General features: G+C 39.6%; 1 protein-coding gene across 4 annotated transcripts in view; it reads right to left on the bottom strand.

Annotated features, from left to right (window-relative positions):
* RGS7 (regulator of G protein signaling 7) overlaps positions 1 to 21,748 on the bottom strand; it is a 169,883-nt gene that overhangs the window by 14,790 nt on the left and 133,345 nt on the right. For all 4 annotated transcript variants that reach the window (XM_063124332.1, XM_063124335.1, XM_063124334.1 and 1 more), the window contains 8 exons: positions 17,455 to 17,519; positions 15,335 to 15,411; positions 15,152 to 15,233; positions 9,355 to 9,429; positions 6,468 to 6,566; positions 4,754 to 4,815; positions 4,103 to 4,213; positions 2,647 to 2,772 (listed from right to left, as the gene is read on the bottom strand). In XM_063124332.1, coding sequence (XP_062980402.1) covers positions 2,647 to 2,772; positions 4,103 to 4,213; positions 4,754 to 4,815; positions 6,468 to 6,566; positions 9,355 to 9,429; positions 15,152 to 15,233; positions 15,335 to 15,411; positions 17,455 to 17,519 — 697 coding nt within the window. The remainder of the gene's footprint in view (positions 1 to 2,646; positions 2,773 to 4,102; positions 4,214 to 4,753; positions 4,816 to 6,467; positions 6,567 to 9,354; positions 9,430 to 15,151; positions 15,234 to 15,334; positions 15,412 to 17,454; positions 17,520 to 21,748) is intronic.

The following is a 21,748-nucleotide window of genomic DNA, read 5'->3' as shown; positions in this document are numbered from 1 at the left end:
AAGTGCAAAATTCAGTTGTGATTTGCACATTAGTCCAAGAGCTGTTGATCAGCACATTTCATTCACAGGAGGGCTTCTTCAATGGTGATGACAGCTTGGTATGCACACCTCTGCATTTGTGACACTGTCACTTTATTTAATAGGAATACCCTTGTGGATGGAGGATCTGTGGGCACGAACTGAATCCTATAAGGAATGACTGGATTGAAGGAATCATACTGACCCATCTTGCCTTATCTGACTGCTTTTTAGTGATGTAGAATCACACCTTAGGATTGACTGACTGAATGAGCAATAAGCAGCATCTGGAGAATTTTTAAGTAATTCCTTTAGCTTGGTAGTACTGCAGTTACTACGGCATTTTAGATATCCATTGCTTGAATTTGTATTCAGAAAAGGTCAGTTTAGATAGTGAAAGTTTGTCAATATAGGGCAGGTATGTTGCTGCTTTGGAAAAATAATCTCCAAAGCAATTTCTCTGGAGTATTTCACTGGTTCGCTTGACTGCTGTAAACAAGCAGCAATGTCTTGAAATCAAGGATAGAGTCAGTGTGTTGTTTGCAATGGTGGGTTTGGCAAGGCACTCAGATTTTGCCAATACCCCTTACCTACTGCAGCCCTCGGTGGCCTCTGCCATTCTGTTCTGGAGGGTCCCCAAAACCTCAGGAAGAGCTTTTTTGGGAAGGTAGGAGGCTCAAGTGGGTAGAGGAGCAAAGCCACCATTGGATACAACTCATTGAATTGAGTAAGTGAAATCTGATTGGATGTGTGAAAACTATGCAGAAAAATATGAACAGGTACATGTTTGAATATCTGCATTATACAATAAATAGAGGATTTTCGATTAAATCAGCCCAAGCTGATAAGGAACACTTTTGTATGTTACTAGCCTAAAACACAATCCATCTGCCAGCCTACAGGAGTGGATCAACTCCTCAATTACCTCTCTCAATTTCCCCAGCTAGTCACAGGTGCATGGAATATTACTTGCTATATATCCATCCAGCTGGCTTTCTGTTCCCTAGGGTCACAGCCTACACATGACTCATGCTCCAGCTAGGAAGGGACAGTTGCTTCCTGTGCTTATAGCTATGCTGATGTGTGTTTGGAAATTGTACCTTTAGGTGTTTTTTAAATTTTAAAATAGACACCTACAATTGCTATTGCCTTACACACAAACAAAATTCTTGAGTAATTGAAATGGTTAACAAGAGACGTTCAACTGCAGTGGTAGTTCATGTAGTGGAAAGGGGACCCTAATGTCCATTCCGCGAGGCATTGCACGGCAACACTGAAGATATGGACTGCTACTTTAGCACCATGCAGGCATATGCTAGTTCTGAGCACTGATGTCATGGCCTGTGTGTGCCTGGTACTGCTTCCATGCAGAGCTATTGAGAAACTGTCCCTTGTTCAACACAGATACTTAATATACAAAATTTCTGGCCTTTGTCAATATTTGTCCCACATACAAAACATCTCCTATGCTACAAATATCTGTTCTCTGGAGCTCCATAATCAATATTTTATCCAAGGAACTTCTTGTGTGTGTAAACCCCTGGAAATAAATACAACTATTTCTATGAACTTTATCTAGAATCATGTAGTTAAAGTGTTTTTGAACATGTTGAGTGAGGTATAGCACTATCTATAGCACTATGCTCTTTTAGGCCAGTATCCAAAGAAACACTGGCATCCATATAAGACACAGGTAGGCGACCTGATGCCCTCCAGATGTTTGGGATTACAACTCCCACCAAGTCTGATCATTGGCCATGCTGGCTTAGGGGAGTTGCAGTCTCAAACATCTGGAGGGCATGAGGTTGCCTAAGGAGGGTGCCAGGTTGCCACACAGGCACAGATGGGGCGTTGATTTCTTCATCCAACTGTAGCCTTCCTGACACATCAAATTCTGCTCCAGAGGCTCCCCCCACTCTTCACAACTGGTTTTGCAAGAGGAACATGATACTGATGGACTAGGGGATCAGGGGATGAAACACTTGTTGCATATGTGGAATACATGTGCAGCCCTTTGGATGTTGGCACATGGATTTTACACCAACCTATAGATCAATAAAGTATCAGTCAGTACTTTCTGCTAATGATATATCACATTCACCCCACTATAGCTGATGAGTTCCTTTTAAACACTGTAGTGCTGTTTTGTAAAACACTTAGGAACATAGATCCTACTACCTGAATTGTGTAAACTGGAATGCAAAGCTTCTTTTCTTGCTTTTTTAAAATCAATTTAGCATCTCAAATGCCATTAGAGCATGGAGAAAATACCATATGGACAGAGATGACTAACAGGATGATTTGACTATGATCACTGGCAAAATAATCTGGCCAGATTCTCAGGAAGGCTGAATGAGCCTTTTCAGAAAGATTAGTTGCTGGTTTGGTGCCTGTAGCAGGGCAAATCAAGAAGGGGAAATCAATCGGGGCTGCCCAGAAAATTTATAGGAACTGGGGCAGGGCAGGTATAATGTTGGAAGCCCTGTCACTGCCCGGCCCCCCCAAGACACATTCATGGGTGTGTCTTTCGTCTTCAATGTGGCAGGGTCAGAGCAGGGATCCACACCAGTCCCAGTCACCTCCCCAATTTGGGCAGCCCAGACATCAATGGACACAAATACATCTTACCTTAAATTCTCTGAGCTGAATTCAGACTCCAGGAATTTGAGGAACTGCTCTCTTCCCACTGGGTCTTTCAGGGCTTCGTCCATGCTAAATCCCCATCGTTTTACTCTTTGCTGATTTGGCTCTTTACTGGAAAGAAGGAGTGGGGGTAAAGGGTTTTCACACAGAGCTAAGGCTTCAGATTTTTTGAAGTGGCTTCACCAATTATGTAGTATTAAGTTTTCCATTATCATAGTATTGGATATTAAATGTATCAGATTAGTCTAGGACAGCTGTCCCCAACATGGTGCCCCCAGATGTGTTGGACCACAACTCCCATAACCTCTACCAGTTCTACCAGTTGGGGATTATGGGACTTGTAGTCCAACACATCTGGAGAGTGCCAGGTTGAGGAAGGTTGTTCTAGAGACTGCTTCAAACATGACAGTTTCTCCCTCTACAGGAAGATAATCCCCTCTAGGAAAATAGGCATACAGCATCAGAGATATGCACTTATTTGTTTATTCTACTTCTTTCTTTCCAAAATGGTTAAATCATTCTTCATCCACAAGGGATTTTTTTTTGATGCATTTATTTTTTGGAAAGATGATGCATGCAGGAACTAGATCTCAGGCTAATTTAATCATGTGTAACATCATTAATGATATGATGATACATACCAACTCTACAACTGTAGAGCAGGCAGGTTAAAAGTAGCATCTATTCAGTTCAGCATCTTGGCCAAGGAAAGGGGCCCAGTGCGCTGCTTTTAATTCCAACATTGCTGTGCTATGTCACTTGTGCATTTATATGGATAGAAATGGCTCTGTAAACACGAGGATCTTGCTCTTATCCAGGACACCTCCTCCACCCCATCTTTGTATATTTCTTGTTTCATAATAAACAATGCTGCTTACAGTAGGTAACCCTGGTTTAATGGCAGTGCCTGATCATACAGCTGGTGGAGCAAAGGCAGCCTGTCTCTACTGCATGATCAGCCAGCACTTTACTTCCCCTGCTAGTTTATTTATTTATTAAATTTATATCCCACCTTTTTTCCTCCAAGGAACCCAAGGCAGTGTACATAATCCTCCTCCTCCTCCTCTCTATGTTATCCTCACAACAACAACCCTGTGAGATAGGTTGGGCTGAGTGTGTGTGACTCGCCCAAAGTCACCCAGTGGGTTTCCATGGCTGAGTGGGGACTAGAACCCGGATCTCCCGACTCCCAGTCCAACACTTTAGCCACTACACCACACTGGCTCTCATTGAGAGCAAACTGAAGATGAGCCCTGGTGTCCAAGCCATGCTCCTGGATTCTCCTTTATCAGGGATGGGGGAACTTAGAAGATGGCTAAACATGAATTCAACATGCCCCCCCCCCATCTCTGTTAGGAATCAGATTTTTCAAAATAAGGCTTGTTGAATAAGTACCATTGCTTGAAAATAAGATATAGGCCCCAAACCACATAGAGCATACCTTGCTTCTGCTTCCCAGAAAGTAGTATCATCTGACAACCAAGGATTAGATGGATCAGGTGGCATCAGAAATGGGTCATATTCTATATATTGTTCAGTATAAGCTAATAGACTGGAAAAACAAAATCAGCTGACATTTTCATAACATGATTCTTACTATTATAGTTAAGACCTTGTTTTCACAGAGTAAGGGCCTAACTATACGTGATGCTAAAGGCATCACTGCCAATCACATCAGGGCTTTTTGTTTAATATTAAGCATTTTAACTGGACTGCAGTTCATGGGGAGCTTTTACCCTTCCTTCCCAGCCATATTCTCCACAAAATCCCACCCCAAAATGCTGCAATGAGCAATAGGAAAGAAGATCCAATTGGCATCAACAAGATTTTTCCTATCGCTAATTGCAGTGTGTGTTTGAGAGAGCGCGTGAAAGTGAGAGAGAAGGGATCCCGAAGACCATGGCTTGGGCTAAACAAACGTACTTGAACTGATTAGCAGTGGCATATTTAGTGTCACATGTAGTTAGTCCCTTCTTTGTGACTTCTTGGGGAAAGCTTGTAGCAAAATCCCATATCCACAATCTGGTAGCTAACTTAGTACAACCGAAGGAAATAAATATTATTTTTTCAAAAGCCATAGTAATATACATACCTTTCTGCAACCTTTGACATTTTTAATCGATGTCTATCTAGCTGCATTTGCCAATACTTAATCTAGAAAATGGTAAAACACAAGAATGAGATAAGAAAGTAATTTCTAGACTGTATATTTCAGATACTCTTTTGAATAAGTATATTTTAATTTGGTCTAACAAAATGGAATCATGCATATGAACTACATGCTAAGCTCTGAGACATTGGTGTAGCTCATCTACACCATTCCACTATGAAAGCAGTATGAAAGTGGTATATAAAAGGCAATACTGCTATAAAGCGGTAGTGTGGTTCCTGCCTTTTACATACCGCTTTCATAGTGGAATATTCTGCTTGGTGTAGATGAGCCCTTTGTGTGTTGGGCTGGTTATATATCGAACCAATAGAAGGCACATCCCAGCCCAAATTAAGCGCCCCTAGGAGTGTAATCCAGAGCCAAATCAAGGTGAGTTTCAATATCAAATCCAAGGGGATGTGGATTGCACAGGAACCACATGTTTAGCTCTCCCACTGAACTCAGTGGATTGCAAATGTGTTTAGCTCTCCATAATTTCTGCCCTAGAAGGTAAGAGCCCGTCTCCTGCTCCAGCCCACTGCCATCATTTTGTATTAAGATTGTAACAGCATGATTCAAAGCAAGCTAACTTTGGAATCCCACTGATTAGGTTATGTGTTTAAATCTCTCATACTGAAAACACTGGAATGTCAGATATTTAACTTTGGCTGCATCATTTGTTTTTTATTTGTTTATTCAATTTATAACCTGCCTATATACAAAGTAGTCATACACTAAGACAACGTCAACAATCCACATTATTTTGTAGTTCATGGAAAAGGTTTACATATATTAATAGGCCTGGCCTAAGCCTTTACAGTAGTAGTCTGTTTGTAATAATAATATTTAGTATTTCAAGTGCTCATAGCATCTCTAATAAATCTCTAATAAATAATTCTCATAACAGCCCTATAAGGTAGAATAGGACTATCCTCTCAATCTTCCACCTGAGAAACAATTAACTTGCCTCAGGCTACACCGAGTGAGTTAATGGATGAGTTGAACCTTATGGAATGCTCAGAAAACCACATCTCCTATGCCTTCGATTTACCTGATTCTTACCTCCAGAGCAATTCCTGGCCATGTCTCTGTACAAGCTGGATTGCCCCCTGATTTGTGCAAATCAGCAACATTTGAACTCGCCAAAATACTCTGAATTCCACCTTGAAGCTCATTCTGACTAGAATCTGTATCAGGTTGCAAGCTTTGTTTCTTCTTCTTCTTCTTCTTCTTCTTCTTCTTCTTCTTCTTCTTCTTCTTCTTCTTCTCTTTTCGTGTGAAAATCCATGTGCATTTTCTTGTGTATTTTCAAAATATATACATTGATTGTGTGCATCTTTGAAATGTATGTATGCATCTCTGATTGAGTAAAGCACATTTGTGTGTATTTTTAAATGCACGCATGCTATCAAATGCATATTTTTTTTTGATCCACGGATCACATTGCAAGCTCAGAAATGTACAGACTTCGTCTGCAGATTGCACCCAGCCCATGTTCAGTTTTGAAGGTGTGAACTGGGTAAATCCTGATCAAAAATGTACTGAAATGAATTTCTCATATGTCCCTATATTCACATTCTAATTTAATTTCTGAGAAGGGGCTTGATTCAAAATTTAGTTGTTGATCAATAAATAAGATCAATATGATCCCACAAACCTCTTGATACAATTCCTCTTCTGTGGGTGGTTTAGTTTCTGGCACTGGTGTGTGCGTAGGACTATGACTCCGAATGTCATTCTGTAATCCATAGACGGACTATAGATAAATATAGAAAGAGAGAAATTAATATATTGATAGTGTTTTGTTATGCATAGGCACACCAACTGTGCATATAACTATGCCGCTGCCTTGAAAACCTTTCCTAAAAAGGCAAGATACAAATGCAATAAACAAACATATATATATATATATCTTAGACAACAATTTTAGTATATGAATTTCATAATACCTGTTTCACTATTTTAAAATACCATGCACGGATAAATTTAGTTGTGCCATAGTATGACTATGAGAAAACCGTCCTCTCGTGAGCTCTTTCATGCTGCTGTAGATTTTTCTTCTCTGTGATGCAACTAAGTAGTAAGGAACAACACACTAAACCATGACGGATAAGTGTTTTGAGCTAAACATTATGGCTCAGAATGTCATGTGAACCATGACTTAGTGTGTCACGTGAACCATTCCTAACCATGGTGGCCATCTACCCATAATGAATGGTTTAAACCATAATGTTTAAACACACTCACTAACCACTTGCTGAAAAAAGGTTATCAGCCTAACCATAGCTTAGTGTGTGGTTTGAACAAGCCCAACTCACTGGTAGCAGTTCTCCAGAGTCTCAGACAGGTATTTTTCCCAGCCCTACCTAGAGATGCCTGGGATTGAACGTGCGGCCTTTTGCATGCAATGGCAAAAGAGGGCTATGGCCCTTCCCTCTAAAGTGCAGCTGTACATGGGTAGTTTCCCTCTGCTAATGAAAAACTCTGGATAGTGATTCTTATAACAGTATAGTAGTTGCATTTCATCATGTTAATATTTTACCAAAGATTGTAGTATAGAAAATAGGGAGAGATTATTGAGAAGCAGCTCTTGTGAGCGGACAAAAAACATAAGCGGTACAGTGCCATGATAGACTGCTATTTGTACATGTCCTCAAAATGTGCCAGACCTTTGATCCGTGACTAACTCTTGGCACAAGTCATTAACATATACTACATCCAAAATGTCATTACAACCTAGCTGGAACTAGGCTAGTAGTTGGCTTAACTCCTAATATTTCAAGTTAACTGGACTGTTGTATTTTTTCATCTAGAATTGTTTTCATCTAGAGATGTTGGACTAGTATTTTTCCATCTAGAGATGTATTCTGCAGTGGAATCCTAATCCAGTGACAAAAAGCATATATTTTTAACTACTACAACTGGCATAGCTTTTAAATTCTCATTTTGGAATATATCTACGATTGCCAGAATCTCTTGATATAAATAATTAAAAAAACTTGTTTGGGGTTGGTATGGATTACTTTTTTGTAATCTTGTTTGCGAAACAACATTTGTTTTGCTTACAAGGCTGGCTCAAGGATCCATTCCTTGCCATTGTTATTATTTTACTAACCTTATTACTAGAAATCAAACATGGAAAACATGTTTTGTGATTTCTACCAATCACAAATATTTTGGGTCCCAAGGAAGCCACTTTGCAGTACAGCACAACTACAAATATTCATACATCATCTCCGGGGAAGTTGGCACCAACCAGGACTTACAGCACAACCCCTGAGCCCATTGATTTGAGCGGTTGTTAATGCCAGTGAAGTTCCCCATTGGTATACTTCTTGGTGGACAGGACACAGCTGAGAGTAGAGTCACACATGGAGGAACCATCAGCTCAACAGACATGCTCTAAACCAGCCCTCCCCAAGCTGGTGCCTCCAAATGTTTTGGACTAAAAGTCTCCCCCAGTATTCCTGCCATTGGCCATGCTGGCTGGGGCTGATAGGAGTTGAAGTTCAAAATAATTGGAGGGCACCAGCTTGGGGAAGGCTGCTCTAAATCACAGCACTACATCTAAGAACATAAGAAGATAAGAAGTGCCCTGCTGGATCAGAATCAGGGTCCATCTAGTCAAGCACTCTGTTCACACATTGGCCAGGAACCCACAAGCAGGACATGGTGCAACAGCACCCTCCAACCCATGTTCCCCAGAAACTGGTGCACACAGGCTCACTGCCTTGAATACTGGAGGTAGCACATAACCATCAGGGCTAGTAGCCTTCTCTTCCAGGAATTTATCCAACCCCCTTTTAAAGCCATCCAAATTGGTGGCCATCACTTCATCTTGTGGTAGTGAGCTCCATAATTTAACTATGCGCTGTGTGAAGAAGTACTTCCATTTATTTGTCCTGAATCTCCCACCAATCAGCTTCATGGGATGACCACGGGTTTTAGTGTTTTGAAAGAGGGGGAAAAGTGTCTCCCTATCGACATCCTCCACACCATGCGTAATTTTGTACACCTCCATCGTGTCTCCCCTTAGCCTCCTTTTTTCCAAGCTAAACAATCCCAGTTGTTGTAACCTTCCCTCATGGGGAAAATGCTCCAGCTCCTTAATCATTTTAGTTGCCCTTTTCTGCACTTTTTCGATCTCTATAAAAAAAAAAATAAGGTGTGGTGACCAGAAGTGTACACTGTACACCTGCTCTTATAATAGTAGGACAGCACATGTTCACTACTTTGAACATCCACAGCTGTACTTCATTCTGTTCTCCAAGTCCAGATGGCCACCTAGATCTGGTGCATATTTATTGTGTTTTACAGAAAACTCTGTACTTTTCATACCATTAGATAAATTCATAAGAAAATTAATACCATAAGAAAAGCCTTGCTATTTAACTTATCTAGAGTAAACTCAAGCTTTTTCCCCACTTTAGAAGAAGGTTATTAATATTAAACATACCTGGAATTAATATAATGGATTTCTTTACCACAAGGAAAGGAAAAATGTTTACCATATATGTAAATAGTAATGGAAGACTATAACATACCTTTCTTGTTTTGTGAGGGTTTTTCATTCTAGAAGACTTTTTAATATCCACTTCAGTAGTATTTACACATCCAGGCTAAAAATATAAAAGAATAAACACATGTCATAGCTACATGTTTAGTGCATTCAGCTGATAATTTGGCTTTGAATTAAGGACATTTGACTTCAGCCCTCAGCATTGTTGCTCCCAGGTTTCCTCGCCCCTTCTTTTGCAAATCTGTGCACAGTTAATGTAGATGTAAGCTCCATTGAAGAGAGTGGTCTTCCTTCAAAGTAAGTATGCATAAATTTCACTGTTAAGAGTACAAGTGGCTTATGACCACAGCCAAGCATCTGTGGTATAGGTCATTTTTTAAAAGGCAATGTGTTGGCAAACAAATCCTTTTCACTTCAAAAATCCAGTGGAGTTGTGAATGTTCCTCATGCTGCCTCCACGCAAAACTTCAAGATTAGACTATAGTACTAGATTGGGATGGAACAACTGTGGCTCTCCAGATGTTTATTTACTTACAATATTTATATACCACTCCCCAGCCAAAAGATTTCAGAGCAGTGAACAACAAATAGAATAAAAGAATAAAAAACACCATATTAAAAATACATTTTAAAAAAGAACAAAGTTCTCATAAAACACCAAAGTTCTGTTGGACTCCAATTCCAATCAGCATAGAAAATGGACTGGAATGGTGGGAGTTACAGTCCAATGCATCTGGAATACCATAGGTACTTCACCCCTGGAGAAGGCTACAGTTAAACTGCCCTTGATTATGGTCCAGCTAGTGCAGAATACATCGTCTGGCAGGCAGTGTACACAAATATATGCATACACACAAATAAAAATCCTAGCAATGCAAAGAAAAATACTAACTACCATTCACTGTCTCAGTCCAAATGAGCTATTCCTCTACCGTTTGTTGATTAGATCCTAGAAATCCAGAACAATAAATGTAGATGTATTGATTAATCACTATAATAAAATAGTGAATAACTGTATAGCTATTGGTCCATCATTCTCAGCTCTATCTGTAGCCATAAAGCATCTGGTTTTCATAATAAATGATTAAATTAGATCTTGTTGCCACTGCTGCTTTACAAGCTGATGTTTCATGGGATGATTACTTAAGCTAATTTAAATACACTGTGGGAGAATATCACACACTGGACAGGTTCTGATTTTATTTTAGTACCTCCTTTAGCATGGCAATTAGTGTTAAAGTACAATTAACACCAGCTGTGTTTTATTTTGTCATCCCCTTTTAAGTACACCATGCTACTTTTCTTAATCATGGGCTTTTTGTATCTTTTGCTGTCCACCTGACTGGCAGTAGCTCTCTTTCCCTGTCCTTCTAGCCAAGATATTTCCAACTGGAAAGACCATGATTGAATCTGGGATCCTTTACATTTAAAGGATATGCTTCACCTGTAGGCTGTCAAGGTCTGTATTATGCACTTACCAAAGCAGCAGTACCCCCATATGTGTGCTGGGGAAGTGTCCATGCACTGCCCCCACACCTAAAATGTAACATGCAATACAGCTGTTATCTGTAGGTGATTCACACAAGTTTCTCCCAAGACAGTGGGAGGATCACACAAATTCTCAGCACTTATAGTCAGACTTATGTTTAAATGTGGTGGGAGAGTATGAGAATTCATGCTTTTTCACCATCTTGATGGAGCAACAGTTTAGCTAGATTATGAACTAGGGCTCCAAAAAGACTTTGGACATTCTGTGTCCTCCAAAAACTTCAAAAGGGCACTGACTGTGTGTGTGCGATCTCCATCACACGGGGGTTAACACGCTCCCTACCTCGCTTCTCCGCCCGCGTTTTCCTTCCTCAAGTTACTTCCTCTTTCAAGAAGAGGAAGTACACAACGAGTACGAGGCCCATTGAGTCTGGTGTTCTAATGGTGCTGCTTCTCCTGCACACAGCAGGAGAGAGCAGCAATTCAGAGTTTAAAAAAACATCGGACTGAAAGAGGGGGGTTTTTTTGTCACACGAGGAAGGCCAGAAGGGGCGGAAGGCATGAGGGAGGCAGATGACATCATGTTAGGGATTTGAGCAAACTCCGTGAGTGCCCAGTAATGAGCATGCAATAAAACACTCGTTTGGATGGAGCTTTGCATGAGTGTGTGTGTATAAAGCTGGCCTTCAAAACACAGCCTTCCATGATCCAATGGGGCATTCTTGATCAATGTCAGGAAGCTGATGAGAAATGCAAGGCAAAGTAGTCCACTCAACTTTTAAAATTATCCTTTTTCCTAGAAGTATTTGACACCCTATACATGACACTATCCAGTATTTTTCCAACATCAGAGAAAATGATAGACTGATGGATGACCTGTATTTGACATATGATGATGACAACCATCTCCTACCAGCCTTGTTTCTTTGAAAATGTATTTTCCTGTAAAAACAGTAATTCATGACCCACACACTCACTAATCTCTCTGGTCGCCTGTGATTATGAAATAGAGCTGTACAACATTAGGAAAAAAATGAAATGTCCCATTTCTATTTAAGGGCTGCTTGTTTTTTACATTTCTCAAAACACAGTCCGAACGGTATTAAAGTTGATTTTTCACATTTTACTCTGAAACATGACAAACTATAAAATTTTAAATATAGGAGCATTGTTTTTTTTTTCTTTCTATTTTTCAAAATTATCTGGGTTTTTTTTTTTTCCTGGAGAAAACCTTGTTTTTTCCCAATGTAAACACAGACTTTTAAGAGGCAAGCACTCAAAGCCTTCTGGTAGGATACATTTGTCAGTTTTATTTATTTATTTTATTTATTTAAAACATTTATATCCCGCCCTATATCATTAAGATCTCAGAGCGGCGTACAGATAAAAGCATACAGTATAAAACAGCGTGGTTTCTTCTACATTCAGTTGTTTAAAAACAAAACAAAACAAAACTCAAGTTCTTTCCATCCCGTTTATGAAGAAAATTGGAAATTGTATGGATGGAGAAGAAAATTATCCTGTTTGCATTTTAATGAGATCTCATTTCACACTTTCAAACCAATATGCAAATAGAAACTTAGTAATCCTTTGAAAAGCACACTTCCCCAAATTCTGCAATAGAGTTTGCCAATCAGAAATGCATACAAAAATGTATAAATTAGAGGAAAGTGCACACAAAAAATGCATATATTTATGAAATAATATTCATAAATGCATTATATTAAGAAAATTGCTTGTAAAAATATTATTTTAGGAAAAATAGTGTAAAATACATGTATTAGGAGAAAGGCACTCAAAATGTATATGAATTTATATACAACTTTTTTTTTAAAGGCAACTGAAAGGTTAGGACTAACCAAATGTAAGAGTGGGAAAATGCAAAATAGAGAACCTGAAATGTACAAATTCGCCTATTCCTAGTATTTTGGTAAGTGTTTATTAATAAATGAACTGGACATATATTTTCACCCATCCCTAATTATCACTAGTCATGTCCAACAAAATGTTGAGGGTATGTATCAAGCCCGTTGTCCTAATTTGTTGCATCCCATACAGATAAACTCATTTGACCTTCCTGCGCCTATTGCAAAGTATGACTGCACTTTCAAGTGTTCCTAATGCTTCACAATTGTTTTATTATTTATAAAACAAAAAGCCTATGAGGCAGGTTAGTGGCCATAACTTTGCAGTGTCACCTAATGATCTTTATATTTGAGCAATATTTTGGAACTGGTTCTGTAACCTTTCAAAATAGAAAACTACATTTATATAAACCAGATAAAGAAATAAGGGGGTTTAGTTGTTGACTCTCTAGCTCTAGATATGTCACAATATACAGGATATTTCTTTGGTCTCCTTTCCCGGCTTTTTGGCTTTTCACCAAGCTCAGAAAATGCTGCTCTGTTCTGATGCTGTCATAAACTCCACTCACCATCTGTAGCAGCTTCCTGCTTCATGTACTTATCCTAATACACCCAAACCAAATTCATCCCACTTTTCTAAAAATCTGGTGTTTTTATAATGAAAAATCTTCACTGTGCCTGTTACTTTCTGAAAATATTAAATAGCACAGAGAAGAACTTAAAAAATACTGAAATCAATTAAATGGTTATTTCAGTTTATATCCATGATTTTAAGATTCTCGTGCCCCTCCGTGAGTGGTATGATGAGAATTTTAGCAATAAGGACGTGCAAAAGAGTATTTCCATGGATATGTTTGACTCATCTAAACGTAAGATCACATATCGGCAAAAATGTTGCGACTGGAGAAGGAAGCATAGAATAAAGACACAGACACCAGAACTTGGGTTAAACTAGGGCCTCTTTCTTTGAATAACATGGGTAGTTCTCCCCTCCCAGGATCAGCAAGTGAAAGTGCGAGAATCGATGTGTCCTTTCTCAGGCCACTTGCCTGGCTTGATGGGCGAGCACTCGCCAAAGCCAGGGGTCGGGTAAAACCTGGCTCCTTTCTTATATGCTACCCTGCAAGTGTGGAGAGACGGCCTCACTTCACCCCCCTCCCTGTGCCTCACAGCTCAGGGTAGGTGAGGCAGGAGGGTCTCCAAAGGCAAACCATATCCTGACACAGGAGCCTCACAGTTCCCTAGGAGCAGGTCCACTGGATATGCCAATCACCAAAAGGTGCCATAGTGCTCACCGTCCCTATTCTGATATTGCTAATTCCCGCACATCCCTGTAAGCACCCACCTATTTATCCACCCTCCACCTTAGCAATTCCAGTATGAAGTAGGCAAAAACCTACCCACTTTAATGGTAGGGGAAATTCCTACTCAGCCCTCCTTCCAAAGGGAGCGACTGGCTAATCCCACACTAGATTAAGAGAGGGTGGGTGGGAGCTGAGTCGAAAAAGGCCAAGGGTTTCGGTGGGAGGGCTCTTACAGTCCCAGCCCCGCCCTGCTTCAAAGACACACTTGCCTAAGCATGTGCGCTGCCTTTATTCTCCTCTTCCCCATTGGCAACGGCCGCTTCCCAGCCAAGCCGTTCTGGCTGGGTGGGTATCGGGTAACGTTCAATTTGCATGAGGATAGGGTTTCTAAATTGTTTGTTTGCTGGTTAGATGAGATCTTAACTGAAGGAAAATAGGATGACCCAAACACTGTAACCTTTCCTCAATAAGAATATCCCTTCCCACTCTGTGCAATGGATTTAAGTGCACAATATCTTGAACAACATCATCATTCATGCATGTATCCATAAAAACTGTTTGGACACCTGCCACTATCATTCAAGACACTTCTCTGAAATCATGTGATGTTTTTGTTCCCAACCACGAAATACAGATATTCATTACATCCCTAACAATACACCCAGCAGTAATAAGTGCTAGCCTGCTAGTACACTTCTTTTAATTTGCTACAGTGGTTGAAATCTTTACAAATCAATTTCACTGTGTGTTTCCTTGAAAGCAAAACTATGCAAGTCAGCAGTAATGAAAACGGGTTAGGAAATCATATTGAAAACAGATAAGATTTTTGGCTAGTTTAGAGGCTGCATGTTTTGCTGACGCCAGTTGTGAGCAGAAGTTAATGTACGGTGTTAATTAGAACATCATAGTTTTTGATCAAAAGAATCAACTGTGATCTCATGGACTGTCTAATATGTGGTATGTCTAAGGTCTCAGAAGTTCTTCCCTGCCAGAAAGTGAGATCTCACATAACATGGCACCTGTGCGCTGTGTAAGCTCATGTGAGCAAAAGTATACTGTCTGAAGTAGCCCAGTGTAGTCATAAATTTATCCCTCCAAGTCCCAGGCAGATGCTAATTCACCATCTTACACATAATTATTTTCAGTGTTCCATTAATGTACATACCACTGGCCGGTGTACATCCCAAAACGCTCTCTCCTGGCTATCAAGGATTTTTCTCTCTATTTTGTCTCTTTTCTTGTCCACTCTGTTGATGGTGTGGTAGATATGCAATATAAAGAACGTAAATTGAAATACCTCTTGACATGACAGGGACAAATCCAGCAACAAAATGTCAGTGGAACTCACTTTGCTTGTGCTTCTGCTTGCATAAAAATAAACTCCCATTTCCGTGCAAACGCTCGCTGTAACCTGGCCAAGCTCTCCTGAAAACATACCACATATTAGCAAGTTTCTAGGGTCGCTTTTGGAAAAAAAGTTTGTACAGGCTTTCAGGTCGACTGTTCCACGAGGTAGCTGTAGTTTGACATCATCACTGATTCACAAGTTCCTGCTAGGTTCTGTGAAAACTGTTGGCTGCTTATGGCTGTGTGGTTCTTTTTAGATGCTATTTTTAATGATAACAGGGGGAGATCCTCAGGCAGCCAGAAATCTTCCTAAAATAAATGTATCCGAGTTTACTTTTTTAAAAATCCTATTCAATAATCCAAGTCATTGTAACTGTCCTCTGGTATTACTGGTCTCTTTTTAATGGGTCTGTTTGTTTGCTTATGATGTTTATATACCACCCTATAACAAAATGTTCTCAGGGCAGCTCACATAAGAAAGCAAGGCCATAGCTAGACCTAAGGTTTATCCCTGTATCATCCAGGGGTCAAACCTGTTCATCTAGGTGACACACAGGGGATCCAGTGCTCAGGCAGGGGCGAACCCTGGAAGATCCCAGGATAAACCTTAGGTCTAGCTGTGGCCCAAGTTAAAAATAAAATAAAATAAATAATACAATAAAGATTTAAACAGCCTCAGAACATTTAAAGCACAATCATAAAATGAGATGATACCTAGGGACTTCTTTTTCATAGAAATGCCCTAGTCCAGAGATCGTTGTGACCTCCATTTCCATGGCATTTTCTTTCTAAATGCAGAGCTGCACCAGCCAGCAGCTGGCTGGGAAAGTGGTTTGTGGATGAGAAAGAACTCCATGCACACTGGTGCCTCCATGTTGACAAGGGATAGCTGGGTCAGCACGTAGGTTTTTAGGTCAACGATGGCTTTTTCCCACAGGTTAACCTTACATCTAAAAATGGTAAATCAGTGTTGTATTCACATACTGATCTACTTCCAAGAAAGACTCAGCACTGCTGTGCTTCTCCAGTTTCACAGCATACCAATGTTTTTTTCTCAGAAGTAAGTCATATATAAATAAACATTACATTTTTAGATCCAGGCATGGCTGATGGGAAAACTTGTACAATTAAATGAGTAATTCAGAAGGCAAGCCTGAAATATAAAGGGTATATCACTCTACTAGCTACAGTAGGACTCTTCTGCGTTTAGGCTGAGGAAACTAAAAGTAGAATTTGGCCTACTCACTTCTAGCTGCAATCCTTCACAGTCTCACCTGGTAGTAAGCTCAACTGAACATGGTGGGGCTTACTTCTGAGTAAGACATGCATAGAATTCCATTGCAAGCCTCTTTCTGGCTGTTATATTGGGGCTGACTAAACTGATTCTGGCTAGGACATTTGTGTTACAAATCTAGCCTGCAGCGTACTAGGAAAGGGTACTCTAGTGTACAATTCTGTAGAATAGTAGAAAATTCTTTAGAAAGATGTTTGAGATAATTTCAAATATCAGTTTTGCATTTACAGATATAGATATTTTGAGCAATCTTTGCCCTATCTTCATGTGGAAAAGCACAAATTGTCTGTTGTTTGAAATGAAGTGCAAGTGTATTTTTCCAGCACAAGTACCCAGGTTGGCATTAAGCCAATGTGTGCATTGGCTTCCCAACTCACAGATCTGCAAAGGAGAGGGGACACCCCACCCACACTGCACTTTAAACAATATGATAATAGCACTTGAAGAAACCCTGATTTTGTCCTGTGATGCAGCTTTTTGATTCAGAATCAACACAGGCCAAAAAAGGTATCTGCTCCATGTACAGATGTTATTGCAGCAAGTGCAAAGTCTCTAAGGGATCTAAACTTGAATTAAATGAATTCCACTTTTGCCACTGCTCCCTTCTCTATTCTTAGTAGTTCATCATAGTAGGTGGATTTAAAATCACCAAAATCAAGCACCAGTTTCAGTACATCTGCATGAATGTTAAAGTTCTTGAAGTCCTATTTTTCAGAAGCAAAATAATAATAATAAAGGATCACGTGGTCTTGCTCCCTGTACACTACCAAGTTTCAGAGTCTCATTTATTTGACATCTCAGTTCCAGGAAAGGCCCCAGGTACTTACTGCTTCATAGTCTGCTAGCTCAAGCCGTGCTTTGTTTTGCATTGTTCGCTTGCAGAGGTAAACCGCTGGAACACAAAAAATAATCAATCATTTCTTGCTATCTCCGACACTATCTAAATCCCCAGACATCAAGATCTAAAAGCTTAATAAGCTTTCTATTCAACCAGAGGTTCCTGACTACTGCGTCTCTACCCTATGTTTCAGTTTCAAAGGCTAGGGTCTATTCAAACAGGGCTATTTTTCACTAAGATGTAGTGTGTGTCAAAAGCAGTAATTCAGTAATTCTATGGCTCTCATTGACTACCACTGGAGGTAAACATTTTTTTTTATTATTATTATTATTATTATTATTATTATTATTATTATTATTGCACCATCAATGTACATGGTGCTGTACATAGTAAAAGAATAAAACAGCAACACCCTGCCACATAGGCTTACATTCTAATAATTCATTTGAATAGATCTGAGATACTTAGTTGTTTTGATTCACCTTACTTTCTGCCATTTGTTGATAGAAAATGCACCGCTCCTAAGCTAAAACATCTTATAAACTACAGCCTAAATATAATACCTGGGATTAGGATCTGTGTCCTCTCTGACTTTGTGTTCCTTCACACAGATGTAGTGAGGCAGCCGAGAAATTTTGTTTTTCCCTCCTTTTTTGGAAGATGATCTGAGTATTCACTGAGTAGAACAGTGGTGTAGAAATTAACGATGCTAATATGGGCCAAATGTTAGTTTTTGTAAAACTAAACCAAATCGATTTTGAAAAGATTTTGGTTTGCTGTAAGAAACTGAAATTATTCTATTTTGTTCCTTACACTGAAGCCATACCAATATGAGGCTTCTGCAGGTTGGACTAGCTGAACATTCCATGATGTTTTTAAAAGGAACCTCTTAGGAACCCTGCAAATAACTGAAGATAACTAAAAGAGGACACTGATGGCAAATAGCTAAACCTGCTGAAAGGTATTCCTGGGAACCATTATCACTTGAACATTCAGGAGACTTCTTTGGGGGAAGGGATTTCTGGACTTTTAGAAGTTCAAGAGATAGGCTAATCTGTCAATTTTGATTTCTCTGATTCTATTTTTCCAGTCTTAACTTTGGTTTGTCCTGATCTGTAAGAATTCTCTAATCTTAAATTCCAGTCAGCTCAATCATTGAGATCTTTTTAAAAGAAAATTTGCTTGAAAATTTGTACACATTTGTGTGCATTTCTCCTAACACATGGATTTTGTATGCAATTTTGGCTAGTGCACACGTTTTTGCAAACAATTTTCTTAATTTAAGGCATTTTAATGTTCGTTATACTAATATATGCATTTGGTACACATTTTTTAATTGGACACTCTATTGCAAAATTTGAAGTATGACTTTCAAACGAGAAGTGAGTTTTGGTTTATGTGTTTGTGTTCCCTCTACCCCTATTTAGAACTCTGTTCTGTTTTCACTTGGGCAGGATCTACACTACTGCTTTAAAACTCTTTAAAGCGCTGTTTTGACAACTGTTGGGGCCCAGGACACACTGCATATACAGTTTTCAAAACATTTTCAAAGTGCTTTAAAGCACTTTAAAACAGTAGTGTAGATCCCCCTTGGTGAATTAAATCTTTTGTTTGAATGAACTGGATTACTTAACCTTTTTTTGTATTCAATGTGATCACCTTCTGCTAAAACAGAGGATGTTACCACATATGTTTTATAAATGATTACAGCTGTTTAGGGCACCATAGGAAGATAGACACAGCTTGTAAAGGGTATGATCTAATTTGAAGAGTTATATAAGTTTATGCTATACATTACATCACATTATCTAAATAATAGGGAAATCAGAAAAGTAATGTCACAACCACAGTGATAATATTTGCATTTGTCTTCTCTTCTCTTTTCAACACACCCGGGTACTTTAATGCAGCCCCTTTGTCTTGACAGGTTTTCAAAGTTAACGTATTTTCTGAAGCTCCAGCAGGTTCCATTTCCTTTGACTTCAGTGGAAACAGACTTCTCCTATGTCCCTTCCCTCATAATCTTATTCAGAATGCTTGAGTGGGTTCCGTTTCCACTGAAGTCAAAAGAAATGGAAACTGCTTAAGTGCAGATAATGTTTTAATTTTGAACACCAGTCAACACTCGGACTGGATCAAGGTCTATACCAAAGAACTCCCGCATGTGCTCAACAGACAGAGATGGCATATACAAATGCCAGTACTTCATTGTGATATTATTCCAATTTTAAGTAGTAGTAGTAGTAATAATAATAATAATAATAATAATAATGCATGGCAAGAATCTGTGGCCCCAAGGTATGATGTTCAGATGCACATTTCCATCCACACTGACAAATTAATGGAATATGTTTTTCCTTGTATACTATGCAAGGGTAATGGGGATATCATTGGACAGTGTGCATGCAATGAGCATGCACACCTGCTGATCTGCACCCATTTCTGCACCAGCGGCTAGCATAACTGCACTTAGCATCATCCAGTATCAACCTACTTATGGTTAGCTACCAAGCCATATACAAGGTTACGTTATTATCCTATAAAGCCCTAAACCACTTGGGACCAGCATACCCAGCAAATCGCCTTCCCTTACATACACCCAGACGACAGTTACAATCTTCAGAGGAGGTCCTGCTGGCTATTCCAAAATGAACAGAATGCCACTATGAAGAACCTTGATGGCGGGCCTTCTTGGTAGCAGCACCCACCCTCTGGAAAACCCTCCCTCATGTGGTTTGGGAGGCGGAAAATGTAATAGTTTTTAAATGCCTCCCAAAAATGTTCTTCACACAGGCTTTCCCTGGACTGTAATTTATCTGATTTTATATTGAACGTTTGCCTTTTAACGTTTTAAATTTATTGTATACTTATTGTATTTTTATGGTTTTAATTGTGTATTGCACGGAGAGCCTCGCCTATCAGGCAGTATATAAAATGTAATAAATAAATAAATAAATAAATAAATAGTAGGATCTGTGGATCCACTTATTTCCCCCCTTGTACAATGGACTGCTTTGCAAGTGTACACGCACAGGGCAGCTGTTCTCTGCACTCAAGATTCCTAATGTATGCTTAATGCGTATGCCAAACGGGGCCCCAACAAATTAATATGAGAAAATAAGATTACATTCAAGTAGGTTACAAAATGCCTTGTTACTGAGAATTCCTACCAAGAAACATACACATGAGGCACCCTTGGCTCTTCCTTTCCTAGCAACAGTTTATAAACACACTCCAACAGAACAGTCCTTTTCAGGGGGGGGTTTCCCCTTCAAATTGTTGGGTGTGTGTGTTTCCCTACTGTCAGCAGCTTAATTGTACCTTCAAACTCATTGAAACTCCTTATGTTTGGGGTAGGGGATTGTTTTAGCTTTTCTTTTTGGTCAGGAGGGACCAGATAATTATAAGATTCCAAACTGTGAACAAACAAGTGGACTAATTATACTTTAGATATATTTACTTTGTAGGAAACCCACAGCTTTCTATATATATAGTGGAAGCTGAGTCAGTTGTTGAGAAAGAACTAGACTGTACTTAGATGAAGTAGGTAGTGGGGGTAAACAACTAACTTTGATGTCCATCTGACTAGAGGCAGTACCCAGTGCTACTCTGCCACTGATACAAATGGCGGTGTGGTAGCGTAGGCATCCTCTAGCCCATTGCCAGTAGCATTTGGTGGTTTGATGGGTTTCCTAGGGAAACCTGTCCTGCCAACAAATGCTACTGCTGTTGTGCTAAAAGTCACTTATGTTAATGCAATGTAATTTACATTAGCAGTAGTGTTACACTGGATATTGCCCATGGACCCTAAAATGCATATCCTTTATTTAATATATTTAAATCTTGCCTCATAAAAAAAAATGGCAGCTTCAAATGCACGTAGTAGGAGAACAGCACATCTCCTCTTGAAGAAGAAGCTTGTCTATCGTTACAATTATCTGCGATTATGACCAAGCTATGAGTGTCCAGGCAGAATGACTTAGGCCCTTTCTACACCTAAGGATTATCCCAGGAAAATGGAAGGATCGTCCCTGCCTGCTCCTGGGATCTCCTGTGTGTCACTTGCATGCACAGGGATGATCCTGGGACAATCTCTGGAAAAAAGGCAGGTGAAGAAATGGCGTAAGTGTTCATACAGGCATATTTATCACTTGGCAGCTACAACAGCAAGTGGTGTACTGCATACTGGACATAGCCTTAATGGATCTAATAACACAAGCAGAGCTTCCATATTGCCCAGCTTAATCTCAGACGTAATATATTTCACAGGAGCCAGTGTACAC

The sequence above is a fragment of the Elgaria multicarinata genome, chromosome 4, assembly GCF_023053635.1.
Source record: "Elgaria multicarinata webbii isolate HBS135686 ecotype San Diego chromosome 4, rElgMul1.1.pri, whole genome shotgun sequence".
Taxonomy (NCBI): domain Eukaryota; kingdom Metazoa; phylum Chordata; class Lepidosauria; order Squamata; family Anguidae; genus Elgaria; species Elgaria multicarinata.
Note: the sequence above shows the minus strand (reverse complement) of the source record. Positions and strands in the feature narration are given on the sequence as shown.